Raw genomic sequence first — 18,681 nt, 5'->3', positions numbered from 1 at the left:
GCATGAGATCGGTTTAGTTCAGATTCGGACCCGTCACTACTCACTTGTCTGGCTTTACTAACCTTTAGGGTTAAGGAGAACTCCTGGGTTGTAGGTCCGAATCCGGTCCAATCCGCCTAAGTTGTACCCTACGTTTATCCCCTGTTATCGGCGCTCGCCCTCGGGCCTCAGTCAGTTCTTCCGCCTCGGCGGAAGTCGAGTTTCATAAACCCTTTTTTCGGTTGGGAGAAAAAAAAGAAAAACAGTATTATAATACAGTGAATCGGAGAAAAGCCGTCAGTCGAGGACTCAGAACGAATGCTACATAGTGAAAACTGGACAGCAGAGTGGGATGAATAATGGCTCTGCGGTCCGTTTTCGACGAGGGAGTTATCAGAAGCGAGTTCGAGAAGGCGGGAATCGACACTCAGTTTATACCCCCCATTTGGAAGTACAAGCCTCCGTTGCCACAATGATATATTGCATCCTACCTCTCTCAGTACGATAAATAATTTTCTCTTGTTTGTTTCGCTTCGCAGATACGTTCTTCAGAACCCTAATCGTGAATTGGATGAAGTTCCTTCGTTGCCGTCAGCTGCTTACCCTTTGCTTCGTTCAAAGTTCAGATCCTCCACTTCGGCCATCAATTCTATCGTCGAATCCAATGATAACGTTACCACTAAGCTTCTTATAAGGCTACAGGTATTCCTTATTTCCTTTCCTTTTTAACGCACCTTCTCCAGAATCGTTTCTCTTCTGTTTTCTTTTCCACCAAACTGATTCGTCTCTTATGCATAATTCTGAAGGGACCGTTAATTTTTATTCTGCATGTGTAGCTGAACATCAAATGGAGAGACAGTTTCTAGTTGAACTGAATCCTCCTTCCCCCTTCCCCCGCTCGTGTGTGTATTGTTGCTAATGGTTTGAATATCTAGTGTTTTTTGTTTCATTGCTGTAGAATGAAATCATAATTCCTGGCCATGACGAACCATACGCATTCCTTATCTGGGAATGACTGGTGAATGAAGTGGAAAATTTCAGCTACTTCACACTAATTCCACACGCACAAAAAGGGGTGGGGGGTGAGTGAATGTATGAATGCTTTTATTTGCATCTCTTTCTTACTACGAGATTTACGTAATGAGAATCAAATCGATCAAAACAGGCTACATAAAATAGTCAAATAGTTTGATTGGTAGGATTGCACGCAATTTTCTTGAAGTGATCGAGTAATTGTTTCAATGAAACCATGACCCATGCAGTGTGGCCCTGATCGCATGAAATAACTGCACGAGATATGATACATTCGCCAACCCCAGTTCATATATGACTGATGGATAATGTTGTTGTTTTTGCTATGATTTACCAGAATGGAGCTTTTATTGAAGCTGTTATTATGAGATATGACACACGTTTAGGAACATATGGTGGAAAACCCCGTCCTGGAGGCTTAAGATCAACTCTGTGCATATCATCCCAGGTATTATCTCTTTCCACATGATAACTTTTCACCAGGGTTGGAAAGCATTACTTAGTCAATTGGGACGGTCTTAAAGCTCACTTTACATTTTCACTATTTAATTGCAAATCAAGTCTACACGAAGAATTCCCAAGTTCACTGTAACATTACTTGAACATATGTACTTACTGTTTTACTTTTGTACTTGTGAGTTATAGACTTCAAATTGTAGTTTGTTCTAGATTTGGTAGGTTCTATTTCTTTTTCTCCTCTACTTATGTAGGTGGGTTGCAAAATGGGTTGTAAGTTCTGTGCAACTGGTAGCATGGGGTTGAAAAGCAATCTTTCATCAGGAGAAATTGTGGAACAATTGGTCCATGCCTGTCGTTTGTCACATATACGCAATGTTGTTTTCATGGTATGTGCTTTTTTTCATCCTTAAATGTCTTATTGTTTATTTCTTTCTTTTCAAGGTTTTGTTATGTAAATTCTAAACTGGTTTTCATATTCTTTAAAGACCCTTAAATATTAGACACTTTATTTGGTTTCAAGAAATTTGCTCTATATTTGGAACAAGAGGCACTACTTTTGAATTTACTGAAAAGTTAAGAGCCATAACAAAAACATGTATTTTGCAGTAGTTTACTTTTTACCAGAAGAATAGGCCAGATATTGAAAATTAAGCAATAGATGCACTGATTAGGAAAGCTATCCTTCTTGTGAGTTGTGACTGAACTTTTCAGCAGTTACTCAGCAATGATTGTTACTTCTTCACACAGAAGTTACCATTTTGGTTTACCTATCTGAAAGGGCAAAAGATTATTTGGATCACTTTGATGTCATGTCATACCTATGAAGGTCACTCGTATTAGGAAAGACATGGATTTGCATACAGTGGAAATGTGCATATATCTTCTGCTGCAAAGGCAGGAGGTATGAAATCTATTCTTTTTTTTTTTTTTTTTTTATGTTCCCAGTGTTACCAATGCAGTGAAGCAATATTAATTGTTTTGGGCCTTTTGGCCTCTCGTCAATACGATGACTAGTTGGTGCCAGCCAGTCGATAAAAAAAATATATGTTCTAAATTTAAGATAATGATACAATCTCATAAATAAGCTAATATAGACCGCAATTATGCAAGAGAAGAGTGATATTGAACATTTAGTTTACAGTTTGTTTTGCAAATAAAAAGAAGAAGAAAAAAAAGCTAGGATGGATAGGCTAGGATAGGAAATAACAACCTTTGTTATGCAAAGAGGGGATGCGACCTTAACTATTCCATGTGCCCTTTCTTTGTGGCAACTCCATACCAACAGATCACTGTTGGAAGTACACTTAAAATAACTCCTCCACTGCCTTCTTTTATTTTATGTTTTTTTTTTTCCAATAATTCTTTAAAACAATTTTGTGCTCAACTAGTCAATGCTTAGTTGTCCTAGGTGACCACATCATATGAATATTGACTGACTAGCTAGTGATGCAGTTGGCTTGGCCTGTGCAAGATAATCCTTGGTCATAATGTGTCTTACATTGAAAAGCCTTATCTTTTCTTGTTCTTTTGCTTTAGTTGGACTACAAAGGTTATGAATGCTGATGTACCAAATTTCTAATTCTGGTTTTCTCGAAGGGCATTATCATCTCCATAGGTATCTTAGTGGTGTGAATTCCAATGAGGCTTTGGGTTTAAGCATGGTATAAGTTAAATTTAAGAAGCAAAGGTGTTACTGTTTGAGACTTTTGCTCCCCTACTTCTATGATTCTATTTTCCCTCTCATGGTCGTAATTGTTCTTTATTTCATTATGTCAATTCTTATAATTGTGCCTACCTCTAAAATTATCTTTTGATTCAGATTTAATTTAGGCTGTTGAATTTCAGTTGTTTGAATTTATTCAACTAGGAATACAACTTGGGTGGGCTTGCATTGGGCTTTTGTCAAAATTTGAATGGGCCCAGCCCGAAGAAGTGTAAAATGTTAGCTTGGGCAAACCTGAGTTGCACCCCAATATTCAACAATCCCCAATCCTAAACATACATTTCTCTTGGTAACTGCCTTAAAAGTTTTAGCACCTAGTATAATCTCATTTATCTTACTTTGCCATTTTGTTGGCAGGGAATGGGCGAACCGTTGAATAACTACATTGCAGTAGTAGAAGCTATCCGGACTATGACAGGATTTCCATTTCAGCTGTCACCAAAGAAAATTACAGTATCAACTGTAGGTACTAAAAACTGTCACCACCTAATGCATTGTCACTTTCCTTAAATAAGAGTGTTTCAACCACACCAATTATCTTCTATTTTGATTTACTTGAGGCTCTGTATTTTGTCTGCTAGAGCAATTAAATCTATTTTGTACTACTTACCAGATCCATTCATGGGATGGTTTTCTGGTGTAAGAAATCACACCTAGTTTTCTTTTCTTTTCTTTTTTTTTCCTTTCTCATTTACTAATATAAATGAACCGTATGAGTCAAGTATAGAATAAAAGTTGCCAATGAATTGAATGTCAGTAATTTGATGATTGAAGGGGATTCAGAATTGGTTGTGTGCTGTCTGAAGGATCTGGAGTCTGTAGCTTGGTGATATAGGGATGAAGTTAAGAAATATAAATGGTTAACAGAGAGTATGACTGTGAGCGAGGGGTGGGAAGAGAAAATATATTCTTGGCGCAACTGTAAAAATATAATTTTGGGGGGAGATAAGAGAGTTTACCTCCCAGTCTTTGTATTTTCTGTACACATATTTCTTAATATTAATGAACTTGCAGTAATTGATAAAAAAAATGACTGACCATTCCTTGGGTTGGGAGGCCAGCTAATGTAATGGCTGATACATTAGCCAAGGAAATAATTATTTTGGGCTCAGTTGTAATCTGCACTTTCTTTTTTTTATTTTGGAAGAAGTTGCATCTTGCGCCTTTTTCTAAGTGGTGCTTGTACCATATACAACTAAAAAAGCATTATTCATAAGTACAATACAAAATTTAAGGAGTCTATTTCCCTACTTTTTATAATTTTGCAGATGATCTTTTTCTCTGAGCTGTCAATTTTGCTGATTTGTGGAAAATCAATCACATAAAAAAGGTTTTTTTTGTAGTTGTTAAGATATTATTTATTTCTTTTTTTTTTGGGGGGGGGGGTATTAGATAACATGGAAGGGTTAATTAATTTGAAGCTAACCCCTTCCAAGTGTCTTTATGATAGGGAAAAAGAGGGCGGTGAGTTCTGAATTTAATGTAAGAAAGCCTGAAAAGGACAAGAGCCATGAACTATTATATCTTTGTTAATTTTTTGAAGGATTAAATTTGGGATTCCATCCATAGAGTGTTCCTACTAAGTTGCTATTTTTAATGGTGTGATATTTTAACTTGAAGAGAACAAATCCATAATTGTAGTGGGAAAATGTTTTTAATGATAACCTATAAAAAAAAAAAAAGAATGCTTTTAATGATAGTGGTACTTCTTACATGGGGAACTCCAATGTGGCATTTGTTTCCATTGAATGTACCTATAAAGTCTGAGAAAATGACTTCTCAGAGATCCCAGTTCATTTGCTGCAACCTCTAAGAAAGATCACTTAATTGTTAAATGGCCTCTTAGCAGCTTAGAGGGCTACTTTGTAAACACGCTAAGAGACTTTTAAAACAGACTTTTTCCCTAAAAAATTTAACCATATGAAATTTTGTTTTTGGCACAACTTTCGCTATTTTATCTTCCTACCCAAAAGTGAAATGTTTCTTTTCACCATGTTTTCTCACAAGAATAGAGAGATAGAAGAGAGATGAGATAAGAGAGGAGAAGAGAAGGGGAAGAAAGATGTGTGAGTCAAAAAGTTAGGCTGGCGGCGCCCAGCTTCTCTCTTATAATAATATGATATAACAAATAAAAAAAGAAATTACAAGTAGGTCCCTGGCAGTCCACCCTAAAAATACAAACTTAAATAAAAGAAAAGAACATGCTGACAACAATCTAGGCTGACAGCAATCTAACAACAGAAATAAAACACTTCAATCCAACAACACACCAATGTTTCCCTTTGCATTGGGGAGCTAACGACAGTGGCTTGCAAGCCTGTTAGAAACCAGGAACAAAAGGAAGTCAGTAAACCAGTTATCAAACAAGTTTACTCGAGGAAAACAGCATGTGGAATAAAACCAGTTATGCAACATCCAGCTAAGCAAGACCCAGCTATGCAAGAGACAAGTGGTAATCTTGATTCTTGAATTCTTGAGTTGTTACAACTACCAACTTGTACATCTATAGATAAAAGGCAAAGCTACAAGAAGCACACCTTGATTCAACCCAGAATTCTCTCTATTCTCTCTTCCTTCTCTAGGAGATTACACTATCTCGAATCGGTGTCTGTGTTGTCCAGAAACCCAACAGTTGGTATCAGATCTAATAATGCCAAGCACACGCTCCACCATGGAAGACAAGGTCTATCAAATGGAGATTGGCCTGCACAAGGTTACCACTAACCTTCAAAACATCAAGGAATCACTGAATGCCATATTGGCTCAAATAGGGGAGCGCCACCGACAACCACTTGGAAGGCAATTAGGAAGTTACCAGTCGAGAACACAGACAGACCAGCACTTGACCAGGAAAATTGGATTTCCCAAGGTACGCCAGCAATGATCCAATCCCTTGGATTTTCAAGGCCAAACGCTATTTTGAGTTGCACGAGACACCAAACAACCAATGCGTTCTTATGGCTTTGTTCCACTTAGAAGGCGAAGCCGTTGTCTGGTTTTAATGGTTTTGGCGCTCACATCCTCAAGTTTCCCGTGCAGACATCACCGAGGCTTTGTGCGTGAGATTTGGACCAACAGGGTTCGAAAATCACGACAAGGCCCTGTCCAAAATACGACAAAAGGGGAATTGTCCGAGAATACTAGCAGGAGTTTGAGAAGCTAGCAAATCGTGTACAAGGCTGGCTGGAAACCACACTACTTGAGAGCTTCATCAGTGGCCTGCGCGAAGACATCAAAGTTGAGGTGAAGATCATGCAGCCCTTCCTGTTATGGCTGCTGTAGGACTCGCACAACTGTAAGAAGAAAAATTAAATCAGTGGAAGAAGATAGGACGATCATCACAGTCTACCCCTATAATCAAGAATCCACCTAGGATTGAACTAATTCAATCCAGACCCATGATATCACCAGCTCTAGGGCATGGCATGCCCTCACAAGCCTTAGTCCCCTACAAAAGGCTTCCATGGGCTGAAATGCAGAATCTCTGAGAGTGCGACCTCTTCTTCAATTTCCGATGAACCCGAAGCACCTGAGGATCTTGCAAACTCTAGCAACGGGGAGGAGAATAGCCAAGACACATTGGAGATCTCTCTACATGCCTTGAGCAGCTCCAGCTCCCCAAGAACAATGAGGGTTGAAGGTTTAGTGCTGGCTAAGCTTGTATCTGTATTGATAGATAGCGACAGCATGTTAAACTTCATTTCTGAGATTTTGTCCAAGCAGTTAGGCTTAACTGTATATTAGACCCAACCCTTCAATGTCTGGGTCGCCAACGATCATAATCTTCCTATTCGGGCCTATGCAAAAATGTCATCATGAAGGTACAGGGTTATTTTCTTCAGGCCGACCTGCACCCTCTGCTGTTCTCAGGAGCAGACATTGTGCTTGAGCTTGGCATCCATTGGCTCACCCAGCTAGGCCCCGTGTTGTGTGATTGGGATTGCATGGCAATGGCTTTCTTTGTAGATGGTATGGATTGCCATCTCCAAGGTGTAAGACCCACAACAACCCAGAATCAAAGTCTCCATTCCATGAGTAAGTGTTGCAGACAGCAAGGACACCATCTTTTGATGAATATAGGCCTAGGTGCATACAGTCCCAAGCTGACAGAATTGAATCAGGGTCAAACACAAGAGACACCAATGGAGCTTCAATGGCTCTTGACAAAATTTGAGGATGTATTCAAAGAACCCCAAGGGCCCAAGGGCCCAAGGGCTGCCACCGTCAAGACAAAGTGATCACAGCATTCCATTTGCACTAGGTGCCCCACCTACAAACATAAGAACCTACTGGTATCTAAACTCTCTCCAAAAAAAAAAAAAGAAAAGAAATAGAGAAGATTGTAGCTGAATTGATATCCAAGCTGAAGGGATAGGAAATTCATCACATGGATGCCCAAGATTGCGGAATAAAAGGGGCGAATTTCAAAAATTTTTCTCTCCCTTCAACTGGGAATCGAATTCCCTATTTAGAAAATCATATTTTCAATGATCATTCTTGAACCATAAACTGAACCAGATCTAAACCAAAAGGAGTAGGGAGAGATGATACCTGTTACAGAGAAACAATATCTCTCAATGGAGGTGTTCACGCCCAAGGTAGGATCCAAAATCTGCTCCTACTGAAGATGGCGCAGTGCAGGGTGGAGTAGAATCAGCAGTGTTCTTCCAAAAGAACTTGATCATTCTCAAGAATCACTTGGATGGCTTGTGAATACAACTCCCACCAATCTTTTCTCCAAAAGATTGGAATCAAGATCCAATCTTGATTTCTCCCAAGGAATGGAGATCAAACTGCTGTAGGCGGCGGCTGCAGGAAGGAGGCGAATAGAGAGTATTTGTAGGGAGCAAAATTCTCTCTTCTGTGATTTCAGCTCAGAAGACAAGACTATCTGTTGCTGATGATTCTGTGTTGTTTCTAAGGGTTGCCGCCCCCTCTTCCTTTTATAGACTTAAAGGGATCAGTTCCTAATCCCATTAGGAGTTGCTAACCCAAATCATATCTGGATTAGAAGTCTCTTTAAGATAAGGGATAATCCTTATCTTATCTGCAGATTAGATCAGCCATTTCCTAATCTAATTAGGAAGTTTCCAGATCTAAATCTCATTTAGATCTTGGACTCTCTGAGTGGATAGGGTGTGGGCCCAATCCTATTAGCTGATCTTATCTCAGAATTCGCCCCTTAATGACTAATCAAATTAGCCCAGTTCGAAATGGGCTTAAGGCCCATTTAGGGTTATGTATTCATTTAGCCTTCCAAACTACTGCCCAGTTGGGCTTCTTGTATGGCGTGGGACCCAAACATTGATCTACACATCAGCCACATGGGTTCAACCCAACCTTTGTTACAAGGCCTGGTCGAATACACTGTTATGGATAGTGCACCCCTTGAAACCCATCAGATGGACTCTATGGGCCCAACACTTACCCTAAGTGGTCCCTGAGCCAATCCACCTTGTAACACCCAGGGACTGTGGGTAGATGCAAGATTAGCCCATCAGGTATTATCCTCAATGGTCTTACACTTAACCTCTCAGCCCATAATGGTCATACACTGCCCGATAAGAGAGGACCTCTCCCTCGGCTGCAAGGAACAGTGTTGCACTCTCTCAAGTATGGATCCTGGGAATTAAAACCTTTTGCAAATCATTTCGAAACTATAATTTATATACTTTTATATCTCATATAAAATATACTTTGCAAAACAAATCTCAATGATTGAAATCGATTGCCGACAGTCTTGGTTTCCATTAGTGAGAGTGCATCCCTGATCATTACCTTTGTCCGACAAAGGGGTTGATCATGTCACTATGATCACCCACTCAGATGAATTCTCAGACTGTCCCAACATACCCAGGTTTTGACCCCCGCTAAGGATCTCACTGATTGGTACATCAAAGACACCCCAATCCGACACCTAGTGCAGTATCATAATCGAGTCTAGGGGTCGGGTGTAATTTTTCAGTTTTGCCCATCAATCTCCAAGGTCCAGGGCAATACTGGAAATCTGGTCCAGTTCAAAGATTCAATTAATCCTACACTGTATGTGCCTAGGGTCTCACCCCGGTAGCTGAGACAAGCCACCCCAACCGACTTGGTGGCACCACAGTGTCAGCCTTGTCAGGATAGGTCTCCCCAGACCGACTCACTGGCTGTGAACATTCTAAACTAACACGAGTCTCATTAAGTGTCCAGTTTAAGGGTATTACACAGAAACATACCAAGGGAACATGAATCAAATATGCACTTTTATTCATTTACAATAAACTCATAAAGTACATCATTTTGATTGAAGCTAAGGGCATACAAAAACTATCTAACACAAGCAACATATACAACCCATCTCAAGTCCATATTCATCACCAGTGTTGCTTGTCAAGAAAAAAATATGGTACTTGGCGATTCTGCATTGACCAGCTCAAGTCCCTTTCTTTTTTCTCTTTTTTTTTTCTTCTCTTTCTTTTTCTTTCCCTTCCCCTTCTTTTCTTTTCTTTTCTTTTCCTTTCTTTTTTTCTTTTTCTTTTTCTTTTTTTTTCTATCTTTTTATATAAGATGTGCATGAGGCCATGAGGCGTACGCTCTAGCACGCCTCATGAAAAAGTGTATGAGGCCTACACCTCTCGCTCACCCAAGACCACCCCCCTTCAACTAAAAGAATTTTATTCTTAGTATAAAAGATTTTTATTAAAAATAAAGAAAAAATGAGATCCCCTCTTCCTCCTAACCCCCCTCATCTTAAGGAGGCTTACGCCTCTTGCGTTCTGAACTACACCTCCGCGTTTTAAAACATTGGCATTGACAACATGGCATTAAACAAGATTAATGTGAAAGATAGATTCCCAATACCACTGATTAAAGAACTTTTGGACAAGCTCAGATCAGCCACTATCTTCTCCAAATTGGATTTAAGATCCGACTATCATCAAGTAAGGGTCCACCCGGATGATGTCCACAAGACGTAATTTAGGACACATGACGGCCACTATGAGTTCCTAGTGACGGGTAGGAACCCAACGGAACCTGTGGGGTGCTAAACTTCACTTCATTTTTCATTATGCCATGCTGTTTTGTCTTCTCCAGTTTTAGAGAGATAAATTTATAAAATGGGCTAATTTTAGATGCTATAACATTTGGATATTTGAACGTTTCAATTGCATTCAGATGCAAACTCTGCTATTCATTTTTTTTTTCTTTTTTCCTCTTTTTACCAAACCATGCAAAGATGGGCTATTGCCTCTTGTGCAGAAAAAAATTATATCATGGATTGTAATTTACTTATTTTGAGTCTGTATTTGTGATAGTATGATAGATGTGATAGATTAATTATGTATACACTATGCATCAAATTGGTGCACTAATTGCTTCTAATGTTGGATAGGTTGGGATCATTCACGCCATCAACAAACTCCATTCTGACCTACCAAATGTGAACTTGGCTGTGTCACTGCATGCACCGGTTCAAGATATCCGCTGCCAAATAATGCCTGCAGCTCGTGCTTTTCCTCTTGAAAGACTTATGGATACATTAAAAAACTATCAAAAAAACAGGTTAGAATTGGATATGCATTTCTTCTATGATCCTTAAAATTTTCTGCTGTATTATCAACATTCTACAATTTAGGATTATTGTTTTTTGATTTTTCAGTCAACAGAAAATATTTATCGAGTACATAATGCTGAATGGGGTGAATGATGAAGAGAAGCATGCCCACCAGCTTGGAAAATTGCTAGAGACATTTCAAGTGGTGAGCTCCATAACTTGAATTTATGAATGACAGACTACTGGTTTCTTGAAAAAGCTATATCACCTGAAAAACTGCCCTTATGGTTTATTTAAAGAGAGAAGTAAAAATCAAGAACAATAAAGCGGAAACTAAGTAAAATTTTCAAGACGTCATAATTTCTGTTTATGGAAATTTGGAATCTCCCTTTTCTAATCAAATTTTGCTGTAGCTATATGCTTTCACCAAATTGTTGGCACTCTTACAACCATTGTGGAGAAAACTGGACTTGCCCAACAGGTTGAACCAGTTGGACTGTGACTCAGGCCCTTGGCTGGTTTGGTCATACCCCCAAAACTGTTATTCATGAAAAACCAGCTGACCAGTCAGTTTAACTGGGAAATTGGGTATAACGATCCTGGTTTTATGAAACTACCCAGGTCACAACATGAGTAGAAATTTCAAAATAGTAATGACAAGACGTGAACCCAAAGACCTCTTATTTATGTGTATTGTCTTCATTCGATTAATCCATATCTTTATTTTATTTATTTGTGCCTCTTTAATGTATATATTTGCTTTAATACACTTATTTTCAAGAAAATGTGAGTTAAGAGACTTAACCTTTGTTATGAGCCCGTGCGTAGGATCTCGTCACGGTTCAGTCAATGGGGAGAAAGCCCTGCTTTCCCTTGTGCCTTCCCTTTCGTGCATAACCTATTGTGGAAAACCGAATGGGTGATTTGTCCAAGAGACCACCCGAACTCTCCTCACTCTTCTCTTGACTGGAAAACTGAATGTCTTTACTTCAACTCGTAGCTCCTTAAATAGGAGATTACAAAAGGAAATTCCTTGTTGGATTCGGCTAGGCTAGGGTAATCCAACTCAAACTCAAACTCCTAATTACCTACTCCTAATGGTAACACAACTCTTACTTAAGAAGATAAGATAAGATAAGGATAAGGGATAAGCGATAAGGAATGGTGAAGCTGGCGACGAGTTGGTGAGCAGAGCTGATGTGGTAAGATAAGTGTGGACCCACCCTGATGAGCTGTCGTGTGGGCCCCGCCCTACTGCTGTTGCCGGGCGGTGCGCGCGTCTCGCAGTGCTGCTATCGTGAGGTGCGTGCTGCTGTCTAGTGTTGTTGCCGTGCGATGCGTGCTGCTGCCTAGTGCTACGCGCTGCCGGGCAGTGCGTGTTGCGCGCTACCGGGCGGTGCATGCTGTGCGCTGCCGGGCAGTGCGTGTTGCGCGCTGCCGGGCGGTGCATGCTGTGCGCTGCCGGACGGTGCGTGCGGCGCGCTGCCAGGCTGCTGTGCGGCGTTGCCGGGCGGTGCGTGCTGCTGTGTGGCCCGCTGTGCGTGCTGCTGCCTATGCTGCGCCGTAGTGTGCTGTCGGGTGGTGTGTCCATAACATCACACCCCTCCTTGACTACGAGCTTGTCCTCAAGCTCGAATTGGGTGTCGAAAACACTGTCAAAGGAATCCTGGATAGGTGGAATGGCTTTGCCCTCCTGGATCGGGTTCCCATTGGAGGGGGTTCATCCTCATCTTCCTCTTGTTTCACCAGGAGGCAGAAAAGTCTCTTGCACTTGTGCCCTACTGAGTAGAGTTTATCGCAATTAAAACATTGCCCCCTTGCCCTGCGTTCTGCCATCTCAGCCCTGGACAAGTGCTTAATAGGGGGTGTACCGATGCTGCTCCCTACACTGGTTGATGCTGATCTTGAATTGGTGCTCGTCTCTGGCTTCCGTTCTGGGCTGGCTGCTGGATATGGAGTCATTCCGAGTGGTTCTCTGTTGGCTGCTAGAGCAAGCCCTCCTCTAGTAGGCTTCTGGTTTGTCCAAGCCGTTGCTAAGCATCCCATGCTGGACGACCCTCGGCTGATCTGCAGTTTGTGCTCGAAGACTCGGGCTAAATTCATTGCCATGACCAGGTTAGGCGGGCTCTGCATCTCTACATCAACTCTCAGGGGTTCGGATAGACCGGCTGTGAACATATCCACCTGTTGGTCTGGGCGTACTGAAGAGGCCCCGGCGAGAAGGGTCTAGAACTGTCGCTGATACTCTGCTACGGTCCCGATCTGCTTGAGGTTAATGAGTTCCCCCAAGGGGTTGCTTGTTAATGGGGGTCCGAACCGAAGGAGGCAGTATGACTTGAACTTATCCCAACTAAGACCTGGTTCCTCCTGCTCCACTCGATAGAACCAGCTGCGCTTCTTCGGTCAGGTGGAACGCGGCCAGGCTGACCTTGTCCTTCTCCTTCGTGCGCTGATTACGGAAGAATTGCTCATAGCGGTACAGCCATCCCAGAGGGTCACCGCTACTACTGTATGAGGGAAACTCCAAACGGCTATACTTGGGAATAACTGCGGCTGTCGGGCCAGCGATCTGTTGTTCGTTGGATGCCTCTGCCCAGTCCAGATGGCGACTGTTTGTGTTGGCGATTCCCTCAGAACTCCTTTCTTTGTTGGAGAGGAATGCTTCCAGCAGGCGTCGCAGCTCCCGGACATCTTCCTTGACTTCACGAACCTCCATGATGGTTTCTGCTAGACTATGTTCCTGTTCGGGAACCTTGGATGATAGCTGCTCAACATCGCCCATGACGTTTGGCTCTGATACCAGAATGTTATGGGCCCGGGCGTAGGATCTCGTTACGGGTCGGTCCACGGGGAGAAAGCCCTGCTTTCCCTTGCGCCTTCCCTTGCGTGCATAACCTATTGTGGAAAACCGAATGGGTGATTTGTCCAAGAGACCACTCGAACTCTCCTCACTCTTCTCTTGACTGGAAAACTGAGTGTCTTTACTTCAACTTGTAGCTCCTTAAATAGGAGATTACTGAAGGAAATTCCTTGTTGGATTCGGCTAGGCTAGGGTAATCCAACTCAAACTCAAACTCCTAATTACCTACTCCTAATGGTAACACAACTCTTACTTAAGAAGAGAAGATAAGATAAGGATAAAGGATCAGGGATAAGGGATAAGGAATGGTGAAGTTGGCGGCGAGTTGGTGAGCAGAGCTGATGTGGTAAGATAAGTGTGGACCCACCCTGATGAGCTGTCATGTGGGCCCCGCCCTACTGCTGCTGCCGGGCGGTGCGCGCGTTTTGCAGTGCTGCTGCCGTGCAGTGCGTGCTGCGCGCTGCCAGGCGATGCGTGCGGTGCGCGCTGCCAGGCGGTGCATGCGGCTCTGCCGGGCGGTGCGTGCTGCTGTGTGGCCCGCCGTGCATGCTGCTGCCTATGGCTGCACTGCAGTGCGCTGCCGGGCGGTGTGTCCATAACAACCTTGATCATTTATTTTAAAAACTTAAAAACTAGCCATCTATCTGTATGTGTAATGATATTTGTAAAATATATTATATGTAGTATTTGTATGACCTACAAATATATATATATATATATATATATATATATATATATATATATATATATGCATATGCCATGTCATCACGGTTCTACCTCTGGCTTGAGCCTTGACTGCAGTGAACCTCTGATCCATGAACTTTTCCCTTTTCCGGTTTTATTCCCGGTCCGGTTCTCTAGTCATTGCTTACAACAATAATATCAAATTGTTTAGTAATATAATACTTGATGACATTTTTGGACCTATTGTTACCAATCCTTGGTAACACCTCTGTATGTGTGCTCAACCTTCAATGTTTGACAATGGAAGCAGGTTGTAAACTTGATACCTTTCAATCCAATTGGTAGTTTGAGTCCTTTCAAAAGTAGCAATGAACAAGCTGTTAAAAGCTTCCAGAAGATCCTTAGAGGTACGTATGGCATCAGGACAACGATTCGTAAACAAATGGGTCAAGATATAAGCGGTGCATGTGGTCAACTGGTGGTGAATCTCCCAGATAAGGAATTGATTAGAAGCTCAGGTCTCACAACCGACATCGAAGATCTTTGTGCTGGATAGAGTCAATCCTTTGGTATTCTCTTTCCGTTTCTGGCATTGAGGTCAGGTTTCATATGTGATCCACAAATCTGTAAGGTTTTTCTGGCATTGAAGTTTGATCAAATGTAATTTTTGTTTTCTGGGGATATATTCCTTTTCTTTCTTTTTTGGTAAAGAGTGAATTATATTGATGAACCAGAAGAAGATTGGTACAACAGAGAGATTACTCGACTAGCCCTCTGCGCAAGCGCAAGCAATGCTACTTTATCATTAACGCATTGGCTTGGCTAGCCTGAACAAAGCCCAAACAGTCAGTCTCCACAAGCACTGATGAAAAGCCAGCTCTTCGAACTAAATCCAAGCCCCGTAGAACAGCAAAGGCTTCACGCTTCAGGCTGCAAGGAAGAAGTTGCCTTGGAACTTAGAAGGGCCTGAGTGAGCAGCTAAGCCCTGGAGAGTGGAGATGTATACCTTGACACTAGGAAACAATACCAAAGGTGCGTCCCCTTTATTGTACGTTAACGGTAGGACCCATGAAAAGGCAAACTGTAAGTCAAAGTTTGAAATGCCAAAGTTCCCTCCATGGCTCCATTGTCTATAGCGCATATAAAATAAGGGTAATGCACCGTCTCGACATTGTTCGAGTCAGCAAAGAAGTCTTGCGAAACTTTCGTGTCAACGCCAGACTTGGGGGCCCAGCCCATCGCAGTATGATAGACTTTGGGCGGAGCTTCTGTCATAGAGTAGGACAGCCCAATTTTAACCTTGAGGTTGAGAATTTGGCTTAGGCCTGGCCCAAGAAAATGGTGACCCAGTCAAACCAAAACCCAAAGAACTAAAATAACGAATTTCTGCTGTTCTGCTTGATATTTGCATGTGTTATGTTCTTTTTTTTTTTTTTTGAAATTAATCTTTGAAGGTCAATTTTCGCCATGTGAAAAATGGGAACACTAGTAGCATAGAACAAACACGACAGACACACCATGTGAAGAAGCACTCGTTGTTTTCTTTATCCTTTTCCCTTTCCCTCAAGTAAAAGGGGCAATTGCATGACCTAATTGGGTATTCGCCCATCCAGTGGATCTGGCAACCTGCTAGAAATTTCATATTCCTAGGGAGACCTACATTTGTTTTTATTTCTTTCTTTTATTGTTCAGCCTTAATTCACGTGTACTCGTGCACCAACATTGGAAGACCTTCCATAATCGTTGTTGCCAGTTGCCACCCTTCGGTCATTATAGATAGAGCTTTGTCTCTATATGTTAATTACAATGTTGAGAATATTTCTAACTCCCGCCCTAAACAGACTAAAGAATGGAAGCCTATTAAATGAAAAACACCAAAATGGGGGCTCTATCAAAATAATTTTTGATGCGTCTAGAGATGATAAAGGTGATTGTACGATTGGCTGCATTGCAAGAAATTAATGGGAGAATGTTCTAGAGACCAAATCTTATTTTATCGGGAATTTCTCAATTAACGTGGGAGGCCTATGACAATGCTTTTAACTATAGGGGTCTCCCCACTTTCATTGAGGGAGGTTCTCTTCTAGTGATTTCGTGCTTAAAGAACAAAGTGAACTGCCCGTGGAGATTGAAGACCATTGTTGAAGAGTGTTTGAAGCTGGCTGGAGCATTGGAATGTGGAGTCACCACGTTTTTAAAGAAGCCAATCAAGCTGCGGACTAGATGGCAAACCAAGTTCTTTCATTTCCTCTTATCATTATCAATTTTTGTTTTTCCTTTATCCCTAGGGATTTAAGTTCTATTTGTTTTTGTGATGCTTGGGGCCGAGCTACGCCCCATATTGTGTAGCTCACATTGTGAAGCATATGGTTGCCTTGAGCTTTATGTGGGTCTGCTTTGGGGTCAAGTTAGCTTTTAAACACTATCTCATCCGGCTTTCTTGAATCCAAGTCTGGCCTACAATTTCTGGGCCTAGTGTGGGCCTATACGGGCCGGATCAGTCTAGGAATGATCACTCTAGGCTTTAGGGCCACTAATAGATATGTTCAACTTCCAACTTGTAATTTCTTCTCATCGTCCTACCATGTAGGTTGGGCTAAATAAATTCAATCTTAGAGTTAATGTTTAAACTTAAAGTAATGATCCAGTCTATACTGTAACCATCCCTGTTTTGTTGTTGGTTCAAGGACGTGAACTCGTGGTTGCAATTTAACATGTGTTGTGTACCATGGGAGCAAAATAACTGGACAACAACAATCCAATCCCAAGAATCATAAGGCTTTATTCTCATTTCTGAAAACTACTTATGAGCTATTCAGCAACGCGAATGAATGATCTTAATTGTTAATGATCTCTGAGATCGAAATGTAAATATTTCCCCAATTTAAAAGTACCAAATTTTAAACATTTTTGAAACTGATAAAACCTATTACACTCTCTATGGGTCTCACACTATGGCTTTCGTTTTAAAACATTTTTGGCTCATTTGCTGATGTGAGATCCGCTTGAGAAAAGGAGAATCAGTTTTGAAGAATGCATCACTGATAGGTTTTGTTCCTTCTCAATTTTTTGGAAAAAGGGTCCATTTTGTGAGCAATTCTCAGTTGCTAGTTCAGTCTCAGGGAGACCCGGGGGGGGGGGGGTGTACTTGGCATCAACTGTGGTTGGGAATTTTTTGTTTTTTTTTTTTTTTTGAAGCCAACTATGAGATTATATATGACCTTAGAAATCATTGATAGAACTTGGGTTCTGGGCTTCTCTAATAATGTTACCATCACAACCACTTGCTACCAACAGGGAACAAAAAAAAGGAATAGGCTCTAATAATGTTCCCATCTCTCTATCTCTCTCTCAGCCTTAGGGTAGTTGTTAAATTCTACTTGAGGTAATGGAAACAGAGAGCTATCCCTGAATCTGGTTTAGCTTCTGCACATAGCTCATAAAAGAAAAATAGTTTAACTTTAAACATAAGCATGAGGGCTTCGTATTTACTCAAACATCCCTACCAAAGTGAAAAGATATAAATTGCTTCCACGTTTGCATTTCACTGTGTCCATCTAAGCTTATCTAGGCAACTCTGTTTGGTTGAGTTCCACATCCTCTAGATGTCGAGTCAAAGTGGGATGGAACATGGAAGCAACATGGTTTGTTTTTCCCGTTTATTTGAAATGGTAAGAATATATTTGTACTGTACATATTTGTATTTGTATTCTTATAAAAAGAAGGATTTAATTGTTTCTGTTAGATCAAAATCTGCATCCATAAAACAAGCATTTTCTTTTTCACTGGTGACAGGCCCACAAGTCCTCTTATAGGACTGCCAATGGACTGGTTTTGGATTGGACCCCATCCAAACCGAAATCAATTTAGACAGATTGGACACATGGAATCAGACCAGTCCAGACTTAATGGTCTAAAGTATTTATTGGATTGGATTTGACCTGATCCATCTGTAATGAATTTATATTAGATTGGGTTGGAGGGTTCAGACATTGATTTTAACTGGACCAAAATGGTAAAAAATAATTCATTCGATTGGATTGGACCTGATTGATTTGTACTTGGCTCACATTGGACTGGATCAGATTGGACCAAATCCAGTCCAATTGACACTCCTATACTCTTATGTAACAACCAGAGTAGCTTCCTCTAATTCGATGTCTAGAGAAGAAAGTTTTTGCAGCGTCATATTAGTGTTAGGTTCTAGTGGAACTGTGTAAGGAGGGCGATCTTGAGCAATAAAGGAAGAAGAAATGCTTGGAACGTTTCTTTCGTTTAATGGCATTGCAAAGAGTCGTTTGGTAACGACATCCATTCACTAAGCATTTAAAGTCAAAATTTGAACAGAAACCTCGATGAGAAGGTAACCGTTCATCAAGATGGTCATAAAAGGGAGGATCCCAA

General features: G+C 41.2%; 1 protein-coding gene across 1 annotated transcript; it reads left to right on the top strand.

Moving 5' to 3' along the window:
• Positions 1-20: 20 nt before the first annotated feature.
• On the top strand, positions 21-15,046 carry LOC148850122 (Radical SAM superfamily protein). Its single transcript, XM_088946590.1, has 8 exons — positions 21-430; positions 519-681; positions 1,349-1,459; positions 1,722-1,856; positions 3,551-3,655; positions 10,572-10,741; positions 10,839-10,938; positions 14,588-15,046. The coding sequence occupies exons 1-8, from the start codon at positions 339-341 to the stop codon at positions 14,831-14,833; spliced, it is 1,122 nt and encodes a 373-aa protein (XP_088802716.1). The 5' UTR covers positions 21-338; the 3' UTR covers positions 14,834-15,046.
• Positions 15,047-18,681: the final 3,635 nt, after the last annotated feature.

The sequence above is a fragment of the Nelumbo lutea genome, chromosome 5 (genome assembly GCF_056320005.1).
Source record: "Nelumbo lutea isolate HS-2025 chromosome 5, American lotus-T2T, whole genome shotgun sequence".
NCBI lineage: Eukaryota > Viridiplantae > Streptophyta > Magnoliopsida > Proteales > Nelumbonaceae > Nelumbo > Nelumbo lutea.
Note: the sequence above shows the minus strand (reverse complement) of the source record. Positions and strands in the feature narration are given on the sequence as shown.